This window comes from Gymnoscopelus braueri (assembly GCF_963280865.1).
Source record: "Gymnoscopelus braueri genome assembly, chromosome: 3".
Taxonomy (NCBI): Eukaryota; Metazoa; Chordata; class Actinopteri; order Myctophiformes; family Myctophidae; genus Gymnoscopelus; species Gymnoscopelus braueri.
Genome location: NC_137612.1, coordinates 30,175,078 through 30,194,262, shown reverse-complemented (window position 1 = coordinate 30,194,262; position 19,185 = coordinate 30,175,078). Strand labels below are relative to the sequence as shown.

The 19,185-nt window shown below is 40.8% G+C and overlaps 1 protein-coding gene across 1 annotated transcript; it reads right to left on the bottom strand.

Moving 5' to 3' along the window:
- Nucleotides 1-270: 270 nt before the first annotated feature.
- Nucleotides 271-17,613, bottom strand: optc (opticin). The gene is made up of 7 exons (XM_080423349.1): nt 17,510-17,613; nt 10,727-10,954; nt 10,379-10,550; nt 10,052-10,210; nt 9,359-9,561; nt 1,660-1,755; nt 271-596 (listed from the first exon to the last, which is right to left on the bottom strand). Exons 2-7 carry the CDS (start codon nt 10,928-10,930, stop codon nt 423-425), a joined length of 1,008 nt encoding a protein of 335 aa, XP_080279475.1. The 5' UTR covers nt 10,931-10,954; nt 17,510-17,613; the 3' UTR covers nt 271-422.
- Nucleotides 17,614-19,185: the final 1,572 nt, after the last annotated feature.

Sequence of the window (19,185 nt, the reverse complement as noted above, 5' to 3'; positions counted from 1 at the left end):
TTTGCCAAAAATAGCCGATCTACAAGCTCACAACGCCTCGCAGCGCGAGGCGTTGTGAGCTTGTAGATCTGCTAGTTTTGGCTAAAGTTCTCCTCAGAAAATGGATGCCAGGGTTCAAGTGCGGTAAAATAAAAAATCCTATCACACAAATATTTGGCGGACCCCCTGTAGTAACTCTGAGGACCCCCTAGGGGTCCCGGACCCCCTGTTGAAGACCACCTGCTCTAGCTGATTCATTAGAACCAGCTTCATACTAATTGAACAAAAAACTAAAACTAAACAAAAGAAAAACCTTCATTCACAGCAATCTTCTCTTTAGGTCTTAAGGTAAAGGTCAACATTTTTTTTTCTCTTTTTAATTTTCCAGAATATTATTTTCAGTTCTATCTCTACTTTATTGTGAGCATTGCTGAGGCTTGTTCTCAGTGTCCTCCTCCTATAGGCAGACGCGGCAGGCAGGTGTAAGCGCTGGCATACAGGTTGATGTTCAGTGCAGGGTTGCCGTCCAGCCGGATGTCCTCCAGGTTGCGGCGTATGTAGTTACGGTCGTTCTGGTTGCAGAAGGTGTCAACGTGAAGACTCTGGATGTTGTTGCTCTGAGAGACAGAGACAGGGAGGGTGGGGGGATGGTGTTATAGAAGCACATGGAGCGAGGAAAAAGAGAGTGGGGGGTGGTGTGTGTGTGTGTGTGTGTGCGTGCGTGCGTGTGTTGGGGGGGGGGGGGGGGATTTGTGCAAGGGCACAGAGTGGCCAGCAGTTGCAGGGTGTTAGAAGGAGATAAAGGGGAAGAGAGATAGACAGACAGGGAGACAAGAAAGACAGAGCACTCAAAGGATCACGCTGGAAATAAGCTCTCATGCTTTTTTTTGTGTTTTATCCCTTTGAGAGATATGTACAAATTATGTTCATGTATATGATTTTTTTGTCAATAAATACATCAATCAATCAAAAGCATAAATCAAATAAGGCAGGGGGAAGAAGGAGAGATGTACAGTACATGCATGAGGCATATACTGTAGCATGACACCAGATGCTTGATTTCCAGCCAAATATATTTTAACGTAATGTATGATTTTAGAATTAGAAAGGTTACTTCTCTTGGCCCCAGTATTCTTCTGGGCTCATGGGCCCAGAAGCCCACTGAATGATTATGTCTATGCACGGCTGTACAGTATCCAGGCTACGAGTGCAACAGTTAATCAAACAAATTGATTTAATCGATAAAAAAATAATATATCAATCATCGATCACCTAAAAATTATAATAATAATAATAATTTTAATGCTCATTATAATATGGTAATATTTTTCACAGTTCAGAAACCCGCCTACCAGTGACATCATTGATGGGTAATTCAAGCTAATAGAAACTGCAGGCTTTCTATTCCTGGAAAGTTAGCATGCTTTAATAGCTAACTTTCCAGACTTTAAAAGCCATTGTTCTCACATTAATACAAAATAAAATAAAAACAATTTAAATCTGGTTTGAAATGACCAAACGTGCCTAACGATGATGTCACTGGTAGGCAGGTTTCTGAAGGGTCCACAGCCCCTCCTCTGAGCCACAGAGTGAGGAGACAAAATTGAAATAGTGATTGAATGAATAATCACTAAGAAAATAATCAATAGTTGCAGCCCTAATCCAGGAAAATGTTCATACCTGCAAGTGTAGCACCCGTAGGCTCTCTGGCAGTGGTACGGGAACATAATCCAGCTGATTGTTAGACAAATAGAGGAATTCCAGCTGGCTCATATCCTGTTCAAGGGACAATAAACAAAAGAGGGGGAAATGCGTCAATACATCTACCAGCCAGAAGAGGGGGCTCTATCTCCATTTTATGTCTCCTCTCTGCAGTGTCATGAAAGGGGAATAGAACTCTTCACATTAAATGAAACAATATAACTATATATTTTTAAATGGCCTAAATTTTGTTAAATATTCTCGTTTTGGACCATATAAATAAAAGTACAAAATAGTCTCCTTTATAGTTTCCTTGAATAACTTATGTGACATGCATTTGTTATAGTATCCTGTATCCATAAAAGCATCATTGGGTACTCCAGCAAAGTCACTGACTGTGAAGACGGAAGTAGAGAAATTGCAGCCTATACTGTACATAGAATCTACTGCATAGATTATTTAGAATCCAAAACATAAATCTAAATGCTTTAGATCCAAAACACAGTAGCCTACATGTTCGCAAATGTATTTTAAATATGTTTTGGCGAACGGTATTTTCTATAATATTTTGTTGTGGCATTTTTTGTACACTTTGAAACATAGTGTGTGACATATTCCCTGTTTAAGAATAGAGTAGGCTACAGTGACTTATCATGTGATAAGAATGAGTCATAGCCTAGATGATGTTGAGTCCCCTCGTCTTTCTCAATTTGTAGTCTATTTCTGCCTAATTGAATGTTCTTTCAGTGCTTTCCCTGCTTTCCAAGAACATGACAGTCCTCCTTGTTTCTGGAATAGAAACCATCATAATGATTCAGAAGAGGCATAAATTGCTAGTCTTAGGCCGGAGGGTATATAGAGACTTTAACTGGATTTCCATAGAAAGTAAAATCCCCAGTGTTAATTCAAATCTGAGTGTGTGAAAATGCACATAAATAGACCTATAACATTCTTATAGACATGCTCTGTAAGATTTACGCTGTAACACAATTTTTCCTCTTTCTGCCTCTCTCTCTCTCTCTCTCTCTCTCTCTCTCTCTCTCTCTCTCTCTCTCTCTCTCTCTCTCTCTCTCTCTCTCTCTCTCTCTCTCTCTCTCTCTCTCTCCCCCTCTCTCTCCCAAAATTGCACACACATCCACACAAGTGCTCACGTTACATTTGGACATAATTCTGTCATACACTTGGCAGAAAAAAAACTAGTGCTGTAAAGCCGACGATGACAGCAACAGGCTAGATGAAGACAAATGTCCAGAATAACCATATCCCTACAGTATAGTAAATATTGTTTGTATATGTGGTGAAATATTACTAAGCATCAAGGGATGCTGGGGCAGGCTGTAGATTGGGAGATGTAAAAAGATAGACCAGCCCATACAGGCCCATCAAACATACTGGAGTTGTGCCAAGGTGTGGTTTTACTTAAAGGAGTTGTTCACCCAAAAAATTACTTATTTTCTATCAATTACACAACCCATGAAGCATTGAATTCGTGGAAATATTTTTGTTTTTATCGCATTCCTAAGCCAATAATTTGATTTCCTGTGGAGAGATGCTAATGTATCCCGTAGGAGACTCAAAGGAGTCTCTTTGAGTCTCCTAGCGGAAATACACCCGGTGTGATTGATAGAAAATAAGTCATATTTTGGGTGAACTATTCCTTTAAGTAAAAGTAGCATTACCACAATATAAAAATACTGTTGCAAGTAAAAGTCATGTATTAAAAATTTGACTTGAGTAAAAGTATAAAGGTATTGGCATCAAAATGTACTTATAGTAATAAATTAAAGTACTCATAATTGTAAAAGTATTTTGAAAATAGCTGAGCTTGTGGATCAGCTATTTTCAGTATTGTACAAAATAGGGCTCAAGTAGTTAATACATGTTTTGTAATGATAATCTAAATCTGCAAACTAAACTAGTAACTAAAGCTGTACACCACATGGCTTTCTTATTTAATGCATATAGTTTATGAAGTGAGACCTGCAAAACCCGTTTCATTATTGTATTAAAAGCTGTATTTATTAACCACAGTTAATTTACTTCTGACCATACTCAAAGTATTTTCCTATAAAGTTAAACTGCTGTCTGAGATTCTTCAGGCCTGACAGCTTGAAAGCTTAGAAAACAGAAAAATCGCTAGTGCAGAGCCCTGAGGTACCTAGTATAGGGTTTAAGTGTTTAATGATTCAGTGATGTTTAAAGGGGAGCTGTCACAAAGCTCTCAAAAGTTGGCATGTGGGTCCATCAGGAGCTCTGTTGTGTTAGCATTACATTACATTACATTACATTACATTACAGTCATTTAGCAGACGCTTTTATCCAAAGCGACTTACAATAAGTGCATTCAACATAGGTAGGGAATGAAACTACTAATCCCCAGAAGTCCTAAGTGCATTTTCTGCTAAAACAAGCAACTAAGAGTATACCTAGCGCTAAGGTAAAAGTGCAATACATCAGCTACCTACTTTCTTAAACAGATGATACAAATAGCAAAATCAAATGAGCAAGAGCTAAAACAAATAAGTGTATGGACTAAACAAGATCCAATAAAACAATACAATAATAAAACAAGAGTTCGTACAACTAGTTAACAACATGAAGCATTGAATTCGTGGAAATATTTTAGTTTTTATCGCATTCCTAAGCCAATAATTTGATTTCCTGTGGAGAGATGCTAATGTATCCCCGTAGGAGACTCAAAGGAGTCTCTTTGAGTCTCCTAGCGGAAATACACCCGGTGTGATTGATAGAAAATAAGTCATATTTTGGGTGAACTATTCCTTTAAGTAAAAGTAGCATTACCACAATATAAAAATACTGTTGCAAGTAAAAGTCATGTATTAAAAATTTGACTTGAGTAAAAGTATAAAGGTATTGGCATCAAAATGTACTTATAGTAATAAATTAAAGTACTCATCATTTTAAAAGTATTTTGAAAATAGCTGAGCTTGTAGATCAGCTATTTTCAGTATTGTACAAAATAGGGCTCAAGTAGTTAATACATGTTTTGTAATGATAATCTAAATCTGCAAACTAAACTAGTAACTAAAGCTGTACACCACATGGCTTTCTTATTTAATGCATATAGTTTATGAAGTGAGACCTGCAAAACCCGTTTCATTATTGTATTAAAAGCTGTATTTATTAAGCACAGTTAATTTACTTCTGACCATACTCAAAGTATTTTCCTATAAAGTTAAACTGCTGTCTGAGATTCTTCAGGCCTGACAGCTTGAAAGCTTAGAAAACAGAAAACTCGCTAGTGTAGAGCCCTGAGGTACCTAGTATAGGGTTTAAGTGTTTAATGATTCAGTGATGTTTAAAGGGGAGCTGTCACAAAGCTCTCAAAAGTTGGCATGTGGGTCCATCAGGAGCTCTGTTGTGTTAGCATTAGGGGAGTTCATTAGGGGAGTTCATTCCACCACTGTGGGGCCAGAACAGAAAAAAGTCGTGACCGTGTAGATTGGCCAGAAGGACCCTTGAGCGACGAGGCAATCAGTCGCCCCGAGGTGGCAGACCGCAGTGGTCGGGCAGGGGTGTAAGCATCGACCATAGCCCGGGGGTAAGAAGGAGCTGTTCCTTTCACTGCCCTATAGGCTAGCACCAGGGTTTTAAACTGGATGCGAGCCGCTACGGGGAGCCAGTGTAGAGAACGGAGCATCTTTCCACATATCCTGTGCCAGGTATACTTGGCAGCAGTGGTGGGAAGTACTAACCACATTTACTCAAGTACTCTACTTAAGTACAGTTTTGAGGTACTTTTACTTTACTTGAGTATTTCTATTTTCAATACTTTATACTCTTATACTCCACTACATCTCAGAGGCAAATATTGTACTTTTTACTGAACTACAGTTATTTGACAACCATATTTTAATATATATATATATAAATATAATTTATTATTGTTTTTGGATTCTTTGGAACAGTGGGTGTATCATCTTATGGAGTGTTTCATCTCTCCCCATCCATTTGTGGAGTGTGCTCCTTGGGGAAAAGTAAGCAGTAAGCCCTGCTATGCCAGGGTTAATTGATCTGTGGGTGTTTTCAGTTGGCTCTGGGCTAAACACACACCACACCAGAGAGAATGCCAGCAGAGAGAGAGAGTTGGCTCAGTGGTGCAAAGTTATAAAGGACACTTACCACAGACAGACAGTATGAAAACGGCGCTATGGCAATTATGACTAATGGACAGCCCCCATGAAAATGACATAGGCTATCGTAAATATACCACTGCACTGGCAACCTCAAACTGCTTACATTACATATTATTCAGATAGACTACCAGGGCCGGATCTAGGCATGGGCAAGAGTCCTGACTGCCCCCCCAAAAAAAATCTTAAAAAAAAAAAAAAACATTGTGAAAGTTACATTTATGTCATGATATGAAATGTGAGCTTACCATAATCAAAATAATCCTTAATCATATTCCATCATGTATCATTGCACAATTCAAATAATCCTCTGCCCTGATTTTCTATGGGCAGTGTTGCCAGATATTGCGAGAGAAAGAAGCCTAGGAAAACAAGCCCAAAAGAACAATAGGAAGCAGTATTACACAAACAGCCGGCAAAAACTGGAAAAAAAACGTAAAATGTTTTCGAAGCAGCCCCCCCAGCATTTATTAATGCCCCCCCAGTTAATAATTTCTGTATCCGGGCCTGTAGACTACGGTGAATCTCATACTCACACAAGAGGATTTGCGACCCTACTCACATACAGCCTGGATAATAATAACAATGGTTTGTCTTTTCATATAGTCCAGATTGTGTCCAGTGACTCAAAGCCCTGTCCCTGCAGGACACTGCAAAAGCTAGGAATCTGAGGAGTTTGCTGTCCTTGACCTGGTCCCTGAAGAAGATGTGATAATGCAAGTCCAGGAACTGGGAACATCCTCTCTAGTGACGTAACAAGCCGGCATCGGGCAACCCCCAACAACGCACAGCCCATCTTGCTTAACCAGAATGAGGGAAAAGAAAGGGCTATGCATAGATCTAATAACTTATCAATGGAAGAAGGAATGCACTTGACAAAATCTGGTGTCACTGCACCACAACGAGATGAAAAACATTAGGCTAATGGTGATGCTGCACCACAGAGCAGATGAAAACATTATTGGTGATGCCTCACCACACAACAGATGAAAAACTGTGCTTATGACAATGCACCCGACAACAGATGAAAAACGTTATTGGTGATAGCACACCATGACACAGACAGACAACATTCCTATGTCTGCAGTCTCTGCACTGACTTTTAAAAACAAAACACAAGAGTGATGACTTTAAATAGAAAGATGCTCCACATACTTAAATCATAGCTATAGGTGCACTTTCAAGGCTTTTTAAATTCAAGAATCTTGAATGCCTGTCAGGATGCACGCAAGCTGACACAAATAGACAACAATTAATGTGCTCCGCGAACACTATAAAACATGAGCATACCTGATGGATATTATGGCAAGTCCAGAGAGAGAGAGAGAGAGAGAGAGAGAGAGAGAGAGAGAGAGAGAGAGAGAGAGAGAGAGAGATGGCTCAGTCCCTTTGAGCTCCTCGGATTTAATCCTCTTCAATTTAGAAAAGGAATGTTCAGCAGATGCCACTGGAACCTATGCAGACTTCAAATAAATTGGCAGTGGTGCAGTTGTTCTGAACAATCAGTAAATTTGTTGGCTCTTGGACTGTTTTCACTTTTGAATTAGTTTTTCTTAACCAACCATGTAATGACAATAGTTGCATCGGACATGCAAACGTTATGTCATCTTTGTAAATATCCACCAGTTGGGTGATGGATATTTTGTCGTCTGTATCTCCTTTCTTTTTGAAGGAATTCAAAAGATTTTAAAGCTTGGCTTTCTCTTTCGGGTTGCTTCTCTTCATTTGCACTTCTATGTTTGTACATCTCCATTTTCTCCCTCACTAGGTAAGCAGCGTAAGGTACTGTTTTGTCATGCAGGATGCATATTAGTTTCCGCCTGTCGTCTGGTGTCACCAGCAACCACTGCTCTTAGCAAGTGTCTTGCTCAAAAATATGTTGTGACATACTACAGAATCAAGTTAACCCTAACCCATTAAGACCGGGAAAGCATCTGTCATTCTTGATTTTAACCACTTTAACCATTATCTTATACTTTGGCTATTCAAAAATAGCAGATATACAAGCTTCGAGTTACAGGCAAACTTTTGAAACTCAAATCTTTGCTTCTGGGGATTCTACAAATGTCTTCTAAATGTTCTTTGAAAAAAACGTATCTTGCTATACTGTAATCAGCAGTTCTCAAACTTTTCCATGTCAAGGGCCCCCCACAATGATATGTATTTGGCCGCGGAGGACCCCCATCTCAAAATATGCTGTTCCAGGGACCCCCCCCCCCAGAAGCAAAGATTTGAGTAAACATTTTTTGCTTTAAAAATATATATATTCAAAGATTTGCACACATTTTCACGATTTAAAAAAAATAGGAGATCTACAAGCTCATAGCCGCGAGCTTGTATATCTGCTTTTTTGAATAGCCAAAGTATAAAATAATGGTTAAAGTGGTTACACAGATGCGTTCCCGGTTTTAATGTGTTCACTTCAAGGGCCCATTTACAGTGTTAAGCAGCCCGTGGTGTTTTGTTGTTTGTTAGTTTTTTTCTGACGGCATGGGGGAGGCCCCAACTGTCACGGGCCTCAGTGCAGTGCAACAGCATTGCGTGCATTACATCGCTACAGCAGCAATCACCATATGGGGGGGATTGTATCATTTGTGTATACAAGCCTGAGAGCAGCAATTAATCGTGAGTGATGCCCTAATATGAACTTCTCGTTCTGATTAGGGCCCCGGGTGTGTAATCCATCTCCATTGTTCTGTTGGGACACGGCCAGTTGAAAAGGAGATTGGAGAGGAGGGGAGAGGAGAGCGATCAGTGCAGTGTGTGCTGATGGGACTGGAGTGCTGGTGGAGAGGATCTTTGATTGTGCTTGTGCAGGGTCAGACTGGGGAACAAAAATCAGCCCAGGAATTTAAATGACCATAACATTTTCATATCTCTTTCCCTCTCACTCCATATTTCTCCAAAGGACATTACTTGTGTAGATCCCATAAGCTGGACGGACAGCTTGACTCTGGCACATTAAGCCTACCATTTGTCCATGTTGGAATATAAGACATAATGTTGGCTGAACAAGGGATATCAAAACATATGTATTTCACTGTTTATGTCAGCACCACCAGAGCCCTGTATGAGTGCAGAGCCACAACTGAAAGCCATCCAAAAGAGCCAATGTCTATTACAGTCAGATGCTTTCCTTAATGCTTCACCGTACAAGGCTCCAAACACGATAAAGAAATCACAGTTGGCTAGTTTTCACCTTACGAAAGACGCACAAATTAATGCTGTTGGCAGAGAGGGTTTAAAAAAGCACTTCACACTAGCCACTACACTATCACACTATCATTACCTGAAGTGATATTGCAGCTATATGCGTCATGTCATATTTTAACGTGGAGTACAGTGATATGAACCCTTTGTTAATCTCCCTGAATCCCATATAGACGCCACCTTCTTTCATCCAGGGTCGTCCCCCCCCCCCCCTCCCCACCCAGCTAGCTATTTATGACTAAGTGTATAGGGCTTAAATGGTCCATAATATTTTATCTCCCGTGTTTTTTTTTCTTCCATATCACAGTATTTACCTTGAACCCCTCGGGATGTATACCACCACTGATCAGCCTGTTGTTGCGTACATCAATGAATGTCATGGTGATTGGCAGTTCAGGTAGGGCCTGCAGGTTGTTATCAGCCAATAGTATTTCCTGGAGCTGTGGCAGGGGACGGAACACATCCTCGTCCATTTCTGAAATCTGATTCCCAGTCAGATCAATGCGTTTCAAATTATCTGAAAGATAAAATATTTTCCATTTTCAAAGGAAGCCAGCAACATTAAGATACAAAACCATGCCTGGTGTATGTAGCTGCTACAAAATCTATAAGGCTACAGTACAATCCAAGTTGAAGTGTTGTTTAACATCGAAGTCGGCGACAGATATGCCGCTTCGCAACTTTTGTACTTTGTGTGAACGCAGCATAAGACCAGTTTTTGTTAATTGCTATTCATTTTGTACAAACATGGTGTTTTGTCCAGACTATTAAAAAGAAACCCACATTAACAGAAGTTTCCATTCCATTCCATCCGTTTCAATTATTTTGACTAAATGTTAAAAAAAAAAAGAAATTCCACCAAACATTCCCCACAATTGTCTTCAAAGAGCAACAAGCTCACAACACTTCATTGTGACGCACTGTGAGCTTTTATTTTGGCATTTCTATTCTTATATTTGTCGTACAACGATATATACAGTATGTGGCTTAAGTGGATAAGGTCTTACTGAGGTTGATGAAGTCTGTGTTCTTGATGTGTCGGATCTTGTTGAAGCGTGCGTAGAAATGGGTGGTGTCTTTGGGCAGGGGAGGGACCTGCTCCAGATCGTTGTCATCACAGTACACACTGCCCCTCACACACACACATAGCAGACATGCAGGCATACCTGTGCGTGCACACACACATACACACACTGAATAAAAATCAATGGAAATGGTGCATGAACTTGTCTCTAAAGGTCACTGAACTCACCACTCAAAAAACTCACTAACATGTCTGTTTTGTGAGTGTATGGACCATGTATGCTGCAAATGCTCTCTCTGCTCTGACTCACCTAAGCCAGTTTCGGGGCCAAAAAGACCTGGTCCCATGAAGTCCAAGGTGACAGGTGCGGGAGGCAGGGTGGGGCGGGGAGGAAGGGTCACCTCTTCCTCGTACTCATCAGGGATCTTGTCAGCCGGTGGGATCATCTCGGGTGCAGGTGGCTCCACTGTACCCACCTCGATCTGCTCTTTCCCGGGCAGGCGCACACGGTTACAGTTCTTTATTAGGCTTTTCTTTCCCATATATCAGTGGTTTTCAATACCTTTTCATATCAAGGACCATTATTTATTCTGCATTTGAGCCACGGACCATAGCCATTTGACTCTGTATTATTTTCCTGTACTCCCCCCTATCTCACCTCTTGATCCAGATCATCGTAGTCATAGCTTTCTCCATAGTTGTTGAGGTCTAGGTTCTCCCAGTCCGTCTCTCCGGTTAGGTCATAGTTCTCCAGGTCAAGGGCCTCATCATCAGACCCTGGATCTCCTTGAGGAGCCCCTATGCTGGGGTAAGGGCTCAGACAGAACAACGCCAGAGTGACAGTGACAGACTGCAGCAACATCGTCTGGTCAGTTATGGGAATGACCTGCAGGAAGCAGAGAAATGTTGTGTTGTTGTTCATTTTTAGACTTGACAACCCAAATGGTGCTCAGTGCTTTATTTTACTTGAATGAAGACATATTTGAACCCCTACAAGGCTATAATTCATTGGACAGTAGAATATCTAACTCATAGTTCTACGTTAGCATTTTTTATTATTTGTATGTGTAAACAGACCATGCTACCAAATTTGTACTTGTCGCTGCATGGCGGCGTAACGCGCTACAAAAGATACATTTTGTTTGACCATTTTCACTCCCGTTCTCTCTCCCCTTCCTGCTCCTGTCCGTAAATGGAAGAAAACATAATTATCATTGCCGACCGTTACCCAGTTCCCTGTGATATTTACGCCTAACCCTTTCTAGTTTTCTTTTATGTAGTTTGGCTTGAGCAACACTTCAGTGGCCACTCTGCAGCAATGTAGCTGGCCTTGCGGCTGGTCGTTAACTTTTATTGCCGCAAGTGTGAACACGTGGAGGAGGTCCAATTAGCCAATACTGTTAACCACACAAGGCCAGATGAGACATTTATCATACAAAAATTATATTTTGTAATCAGAAGCATTCATTCAAATAATAAACCAAATAAGTTTACAATAATAATAATAATAATAATAATGGTAATAATAATAATAATAATAATAATAATAATAATAATAATAATAATAATAAGACTGAAGCAGAGAAGCAGTCCACTCAGTGGAGTGGGCGGAGTCTATGGTCTGGAGCCAGGCTACAAATACCATGCATTCAGCAGCATTCGGCCTCCACTTGAGGAGCAGCTCTTGCGCCTGTCCCACTTCTTGACTTGAAGTTGAAGTTAAATAAGTAGTGACCACTCTTCATTTAGGCCTAATGGCTAAACTGAATTTAGAGAGTAAATGTAATATGGAAGATGGCGCCGTTGGGAGGGGGGCAACGTGTTGGGATCTCTGCAAATAACTGTGTGTGTTATGGAGCACGCCCCCCCCTCCCCCCACAGTGCATTTATTCGTATATCTGTATAATGTGGAAATAAAATCTCTTGAATCTTGAATCTAGTAAGCTTCCCTCCTTATATATATTTTTATAGTCACCTCCCCTTTCCCCCAATCTACCAGAATGTCAAGTTTGCAGGAGAATTGTGGTTTGCATAATGACATAAGGACATGCAATCGCATATAATCCATGTTTTTTTTATCGGCTGGCAGCTTTCTGTTAAGAGATACGTTTACAATGATCGATGGTTTGCTTATTAGACTAATGTTTTTTAGTTTTTTATAGAAACTGTCTTTTATTGCAGCTAACAGCTCACAAAAGCACTTCATACAGACCAACTCAACATGCACAGGAAAATGGGAAAGGGGATGCTTACAACAACAATTACACATCTTGGTCAGGGATTCATGAATGCCAAGGAAACATACATGCCATTATGTAATTTTATCCATTTGATCATCATTAGCTGATTAGCTAGCCTAAACGCTAGGAAGGGGGATTGGCGTGGTTCGATATGTCAAACAAAGCTGAGGGGGGTGACACAAACATAAATATTAATCATGATTAAAGGGATATTCCACTGCGCCTCAAGCAGAAATCAGGCTCATCCGGTGTGTCTCAGGAGCGGACAAATATAACTGAATAAAGAAGGCGCTGGAGCAACAGGGACGATTGGAGCCTTTTTATTTTAATAACAGGGTGCAAAGCACAGACAAAAAACACATCGTTTCAATGTCCTACCCTGACCTGATGAAGATGTAACCTGACATCGAAACGCTGTCGTTTTTGCTCCAGCGCCTTCTTTTATTCATAAATATTAATCATATCAGAAAAAAGGAAATTCATTTTATCAGCCTGACGGAAGCATATCCCCATTGGCAATAAAAAATCAGAAGGGGGATATCTAAAGCAGAGCCCCCCCCCAGGAAATCGAACTCTGTGGATAGGAAATGGGTGTTGTTCTGTGTGTAGAGACCATGTGGTTTTTACAACTATGTGGACTCGGGCTTTTCCTCTCCCCATTTTACATCTCAAATGTAGCTCTAAACATGACTTGCTTCGTTCAGCTAAATTATTTGCACGAGTAACTCTTAACTGAAAACAGCTGTATTGTCTTGTAACAAACAGACACAAACATGCACTTCCACAGCTGCAGTCTCGTACATGCACAAACATATTCACACACACACACACGCGCGCACACACACACACACGCACACGCACACGCACACGCACACGCACACGCACACACACACACACAAAGTATTTCCAAGAAACAATAAAATTGTCTTGTTTTGTCATTGTGCCCATAATACAATGGCAGTGCGCCCTACTGCATTTTTGCAGATGAAGATATATATTGAGAAACCACCTGTCTGAAGGGGACATTTCTCACACAAGTTCAGCCAAAACATGCTCTTCAAAGACGTGTGTCAGAAGGACTTCCACATGCACAACTTTCAAGTTGATATTGCAGTACCATATACGTCTAAAGAAAGAAAAGAAATATTACCTGTGAAAAGCATACTGTAATCAGTTGTCTTACAACTTTGTCAGAAGAAAAGAAAAAAAGACAGTCCGGATTGCCCCAGAAAGTAACATGATTTTGATGTTATAAGATTAGGTAATTTTCTAAAATAACTCATGGGCCTTAGTTAGCCAAATTTGAGTTAATGAGTTCCCAATTACTAATTGTTAATGGTTTGTCCCACCTGTTATAAAAAGGAGGCTCCTGGTAAAGTGCTTGGTTGAGCTTAGGCTACAGGCTAAGTAACAACACCAAGGGAGAGCTGCCAGGGCCTTCATGGAAGGCATATAGCCTGATTTTCAGTTATCTTAAGTTCTTGGTTTGTTGTATTTTCTTAGTTAGCTTTCAAGTGCTCACTTCCTTCCCCTATATTTTTGGAACGTTATTTTTGGCCATGTAAATTTTGTCAAGTTTGTCGTCTCATCTTTGCCTAAGCGCACTGTTAATAATGCTCTGACTTTTATTGGTGTCTGTGAAGGTAAATAAATACCAAAAAACCCTGCATTCCTGGACTGGTCCGATTTTTGGAGCCGTGGCCGCTCGGGCAACTTTACATGTGGTGTCAGAAGAAAAGAAAAAAAGGCAGTCCGGAATGCCTCAGAAGCAGATGCCACCACAGCAGCAGCAAGCAGTGCTCTCTGAGGAAGAGGGTGCCACAGGGGGAGCTGACAAGGAAGGCTTCCAGCCCACAGCACAGTGTGCACGACCACTTCCCAGGAGGCAACTTGTTCCAACCTGGCCAGAATGTTCGAATCCTGCAGGCACTTCCAGATGGTGAAGGAGAGGGAGCCGGAGAAGGAGCGACTGGAGCAGAAGCTCAGCGTCCTAAACCATCATATCACCCAGCGCCGGTTCAACAGTGAGGGAGCCAGGGCGCAGCCGAGGACGCCTGCTGGGGTGGCGAGGACTTTCGGTGGCAGCGACAGGGCAGCAGCAGGGTCGGCAGCAGCACCCATGCCAGTAGGAGAACAAAGAGGGTGGGTGGAAGGACGGCTACACTCAGCTTTCCAGAATCACCATGTGGTTCATGGCAATGCAGCCATATTTGTGGTCCATTTCAAGTGTCAGAACCGTTCAGGGGCCTTCCTTTCCTGGACCCCACAGGGGGGCGTTTTCATAAGAGGGGGGAGGGGGGAATGTCACGGGGCAGCCCGTGCCCTATAGACATTAATGGGACACTGCAAACACTCATAAGCTACACAGCTGCTTCCTATTAATTGAGGACCATCAAACCGGTTGGGAGGTGACTATTTTAGTAGCATCAGTGTTGAATGTTTTCATGGGTACATATGCATTGTTGAACATTGAAGGACTGCAAATATTTTAAACATGCTTATTTATTGAAACTGTACAATGTTTACATGGATTGAAGGTCACCTGTGCCTCCTCCTCTCTGCAGTGCTGGCAATCCTGTTAATTGGAAGGTGCCAAGTACTGTGGAGGAGGAGGGGTGTTTGGTTTCATGGGTTAAGGTAAATGTTGTTTTTGATGTCTTGTGAATGTTTGGGGCCCCAGAAAGTAATATGATTTTGATGTTAAAAGATTGTGTAATTTTCTAAAATAACTCATGGGCCTTAGTTAGCCAAATTTGAGTTAATGATTTGCCAATTACTAATTGTTAATGGTCTCCCACCTGTTATAAAAGGGAGGCTCCAGGTGAAGACTTCGGTTGAGCTTAGGCTACAGGCTAAGTAACAACACCAAGGGAGAGCTGCCAGGGCCTTCATGGAAGGCATAGCCTGATTTTCAGTGCTCACTTCCTTTCCCTATATTTTTGGAACGTTATTTTTGGCAATTTTTTTTGGGGCAAGTTTGTTGTCTCGTCTTTGCCTAGGCGCACTGTTACTTTTATTGGTGTCTGTGAAGGTAAATAAACACCCCAAAAAACTGCATTCCTGGACTGGTCCGATTTTTGGAGCCTTGGCCGCTCGGGCAACTTTACACTCTCATTCACATACCCTGTACAGCTTTGAGGTGCAGTGGGTAGTGTAAATGTTGGCCATGACTGAGCTTAGTGAATTAGTACACGTATACTACTGTAGATGCCAAACTGCACTGCCTGGCTTTTCTCTCTCATATGTGTTCTGACACACAATAACATTAAACACCTGCAAACATTCCCACACGTTCACATTCAACAGTACATGAAAAATGCACTCATACTTCAGCCTGCTTAATATCTTTGTCTACAGTACCTGAGATGAGCGCCTGAGATTATGCACACATGTCATGTTCCTGGCTTTTGTTATTTGCCTGTCAACTGGTGTAATGTTACCTTTAAAAGTCCTAAAAAATAAGAAATTGGGGGAAAATGTAATGGCCTACATTCTGTGTCAACCTTCATTATAATTATCTAATAATCATCTACAACTGGAGAAAAGCTATCCAAGCTATTCAAGCAAGGCTGAATGTGAAGTGCCTGCCTGTGGTCACAAGTGGTTATACTAGACTTTGAACTGTTACGTTATACAAACTGTGTTATGTCTTATAATGCATTTTTATTATAATGCATTATAGAATCGACCTAAGTAAAGTGTTACAGTTTTGTTCCCATAGTAATATGATTAACACAGAGCTTATGCTCTCATATGCATATTGCTTGGTTGTCTGCAGAGTTTCTTTCTAAATGGCTATAAATTAATTCAAGGTTACAACAGCCAGAGTCTGTGTTGTTATTACATTATATGTCTTCATATAATGTCTTCACATATAATGTACATAATACAAAAAAAGACACTCGCTCTAATAAAATAAAATGTTATTTGTTAATTATAAATTAATGGCACTTCAGCTCTGTTGGCCTTCATCAGGTGAGACTGGCTGTCTACCGTATATACCATAATGTATAATTAATAAAAAATAATATATATTTTTAAAGGAGCTGGTTTGGTGCCTTTTTCTGTAAATGACCACACATCCCAGACTACTGAATTTGAAACTTCCTACATTTCTTCCAACATAGACAAGCCATTCTGTGGTGTTTGCTAAGCTCTTCAGATCAGTTGGGGGGCAGGGTCCTATCCTATAGCCCCTGTTACTGGGCCAAAGGAACAATTGTTGGTTTTTCGGTAAGAATGACAGTGCAATGTTTGGTGTTAAAGATGACATGAGTGTGTGACTTTGGGTTCTACACTACCAGTGGTATTTCTCTATAATGGAGCAGGCCAACAAGAGTCTGGAATTAGGACTCTTGAAAGCTGCTTTCAGGTCTGGGCTTTGTGACGACCTACACTGGTTATTAATGACATCTGCAATGTTCATTAATGTTTCATTCCATTGATACAAATATGCACGTCCTCAGCACCTGTATCTGTACGTCTGAAGCCATGTGATAAGTGCAAATGTCTTCTAGGCACAAGCCTACTTTCTCCATAACTAAATTATTCAAAGGAAAGCCTCTATAGTTATTCACCACCACAACATATAATACATGAGCTAAAGCTTTATTGCAAGGTTTTGCTTTCATTGTGTGAACGGTCCAGTGTTCTAACATAAGCCCTTTGCATAGAGAATGATTTTGTAATTCTAGTAGGCTAATGGTGTCCAGTGCAAGTAACTGAACCGACAATACAAGTATTTGAATACTGCGTCATTTAATGCAGGTAAGATTGTCAAGGCATCTATGTGTGTTCGTGTGTAATTTAATGTTATTGATTTTTTATGGTAATTCTCCTTTTGTATTTATTCTGTTGCATATTGCTCACAGGACAATGCATAACTATGTACAACAATATTTACTTCATACTCTCAATGTCTAATCTCTGTAATTCAGGGGTAAGGGATACACTTTATTATCCCTAAGGGATAAAGCTACAGTAATCACAAAAAACAGCAACAGCATGAGAAGCATTTGACCCATGCAGTGCCAGACTGTTTCTTGACCTTCTTCACATAAAAAAATCTTAAACATAACATAGACATCTGACTATAACATTGACAACATGACGTCTGTCATAAAAGCCCACAGTCCATATATCCGGGTCGTTTTCAACTCCAAAAAGCATGTGCTAAACATCCATCATGACACGGTACTTACTGAATTTCTGTGTAATGTCTCAGGTGTCCTAGTGGTGTTCCTTTCCCTGCTGTTCTGCTTTCAGCTCTTCTTTTTTTTTCAGGGACTTCTGAGACTGGCCCCAGTGCAGGAATGAACCCCTGCAGCACTTCTACAGTACACTTCATAGAGAAGGAGGTCATTGCGAGAGGGAGGGGGTGAGAGGGGAGGTTAAGAAGGGCAATGAGAAAAGGAAAGGGTGGGGGTTGGGGGGGTACAGGTCATTTCAGTTGACGTGTACTCAGCTGTTGCATGTGCACACAGTAATGTAGATGCTAAGAAGACAGAGAGAGAGAGAGAGAACATTTATGCAATGCTGGTGAGACAAGAAAACCCCAGATGGAGGGGAACTTTGCTTTATCAGACGGCTTTCCTTAATAACAGAGTGCTGGTTTGTTTCTGTTTACTGCGCTATTCAGTGGTCGTCTCCCATAATTAGTCTCCGTAGCTGAATGCGGTTTGCTGTTGAATTAATAATACATTGGAAGAAAGAGTAGTTATCGCTCCCCAAAAAAGGTGACACAAACTGGGACTTTAGGAAAATATGTTTTGTTTTTGGGCTAAGTAGCTGTACAGTGGGTTTATGTACAGCAAACCAGTCATTGGAAAATAAACCCAGACTCAATGTTGCAGGACCTGCATACATTCCTATATCACCACGATATGAAGATGATGCCATCAATATGACTCCTACTGACTTCATAGCCTCCAAGTGCTATGATAATGCAGTACTGTATGCATTACGTGCTCTCACAACGGCTCCTCGCTATTTGAGTCGCATACTGACAGATCGTCACATAAATCATCACATCCTCAACAAAACATGCGATGTACCGTCATGTCAAAAACGCATGACGCATTGTCCCGACTCATCAGGCGTTTGACGCAAAGGGTGTGAGTGTTGTGTGGGAAGGTGATGGTGGGTAAGCATGGCTTGTGAATGCTTTTATTTTCTTTATTAAGGTTCTGGCAACAGATATGGGCTATTGTATGCTTCCATATATGTATTTTATGTATTTTCTAATATGTATTCCTATGCAAGACTACATATGGCTGTGCTTTAAATATGCTTTATTTCAACTTCTGAAATTGCACTCACCATAAATCAAGTGGGTTTGACAAACACTTTGCCCCATTAAATGGGGTTCTTGTATAAAACGTTTGAGAACCCCTCATTTAGATCCTACAACAAAGCAATTTGTAAAACCTGTCATGACTCAGCATAGCCGGTGCTGAATAGCCTTCTCATAATGCCATTGATTTGAGTCACTGTTTATACACAGAAGAACAATGGGCTTCTGTCCAGGGATTGTCAAGGAAGGCTCCAGCCACATGGAGCTTTACTGTATGTTCCCCTGCCAGGTTCCATTTGCTGTGGGATTGGGGTATCCATGCCTCTGCTTTTGATATTAACCCTCTGGTCATTCATCTCCAGTGAGGATATTTTATCCCTGCTTCTGGTCTGAATTAAATACATGCATTTCCTTTCAGGAAATGTAGACATTCTACTATGTTTGATATCACCATTTAACAATTTACTACATTTAAAAAAAAGCATGCTAAGAAAACTAACCCCTAAAAATCTAATCCTGCTCGCCTCATTACCATGCACTAGTAATCGTTTTATATTTTCATTTTTGCTTTCACTTCAGGAACAC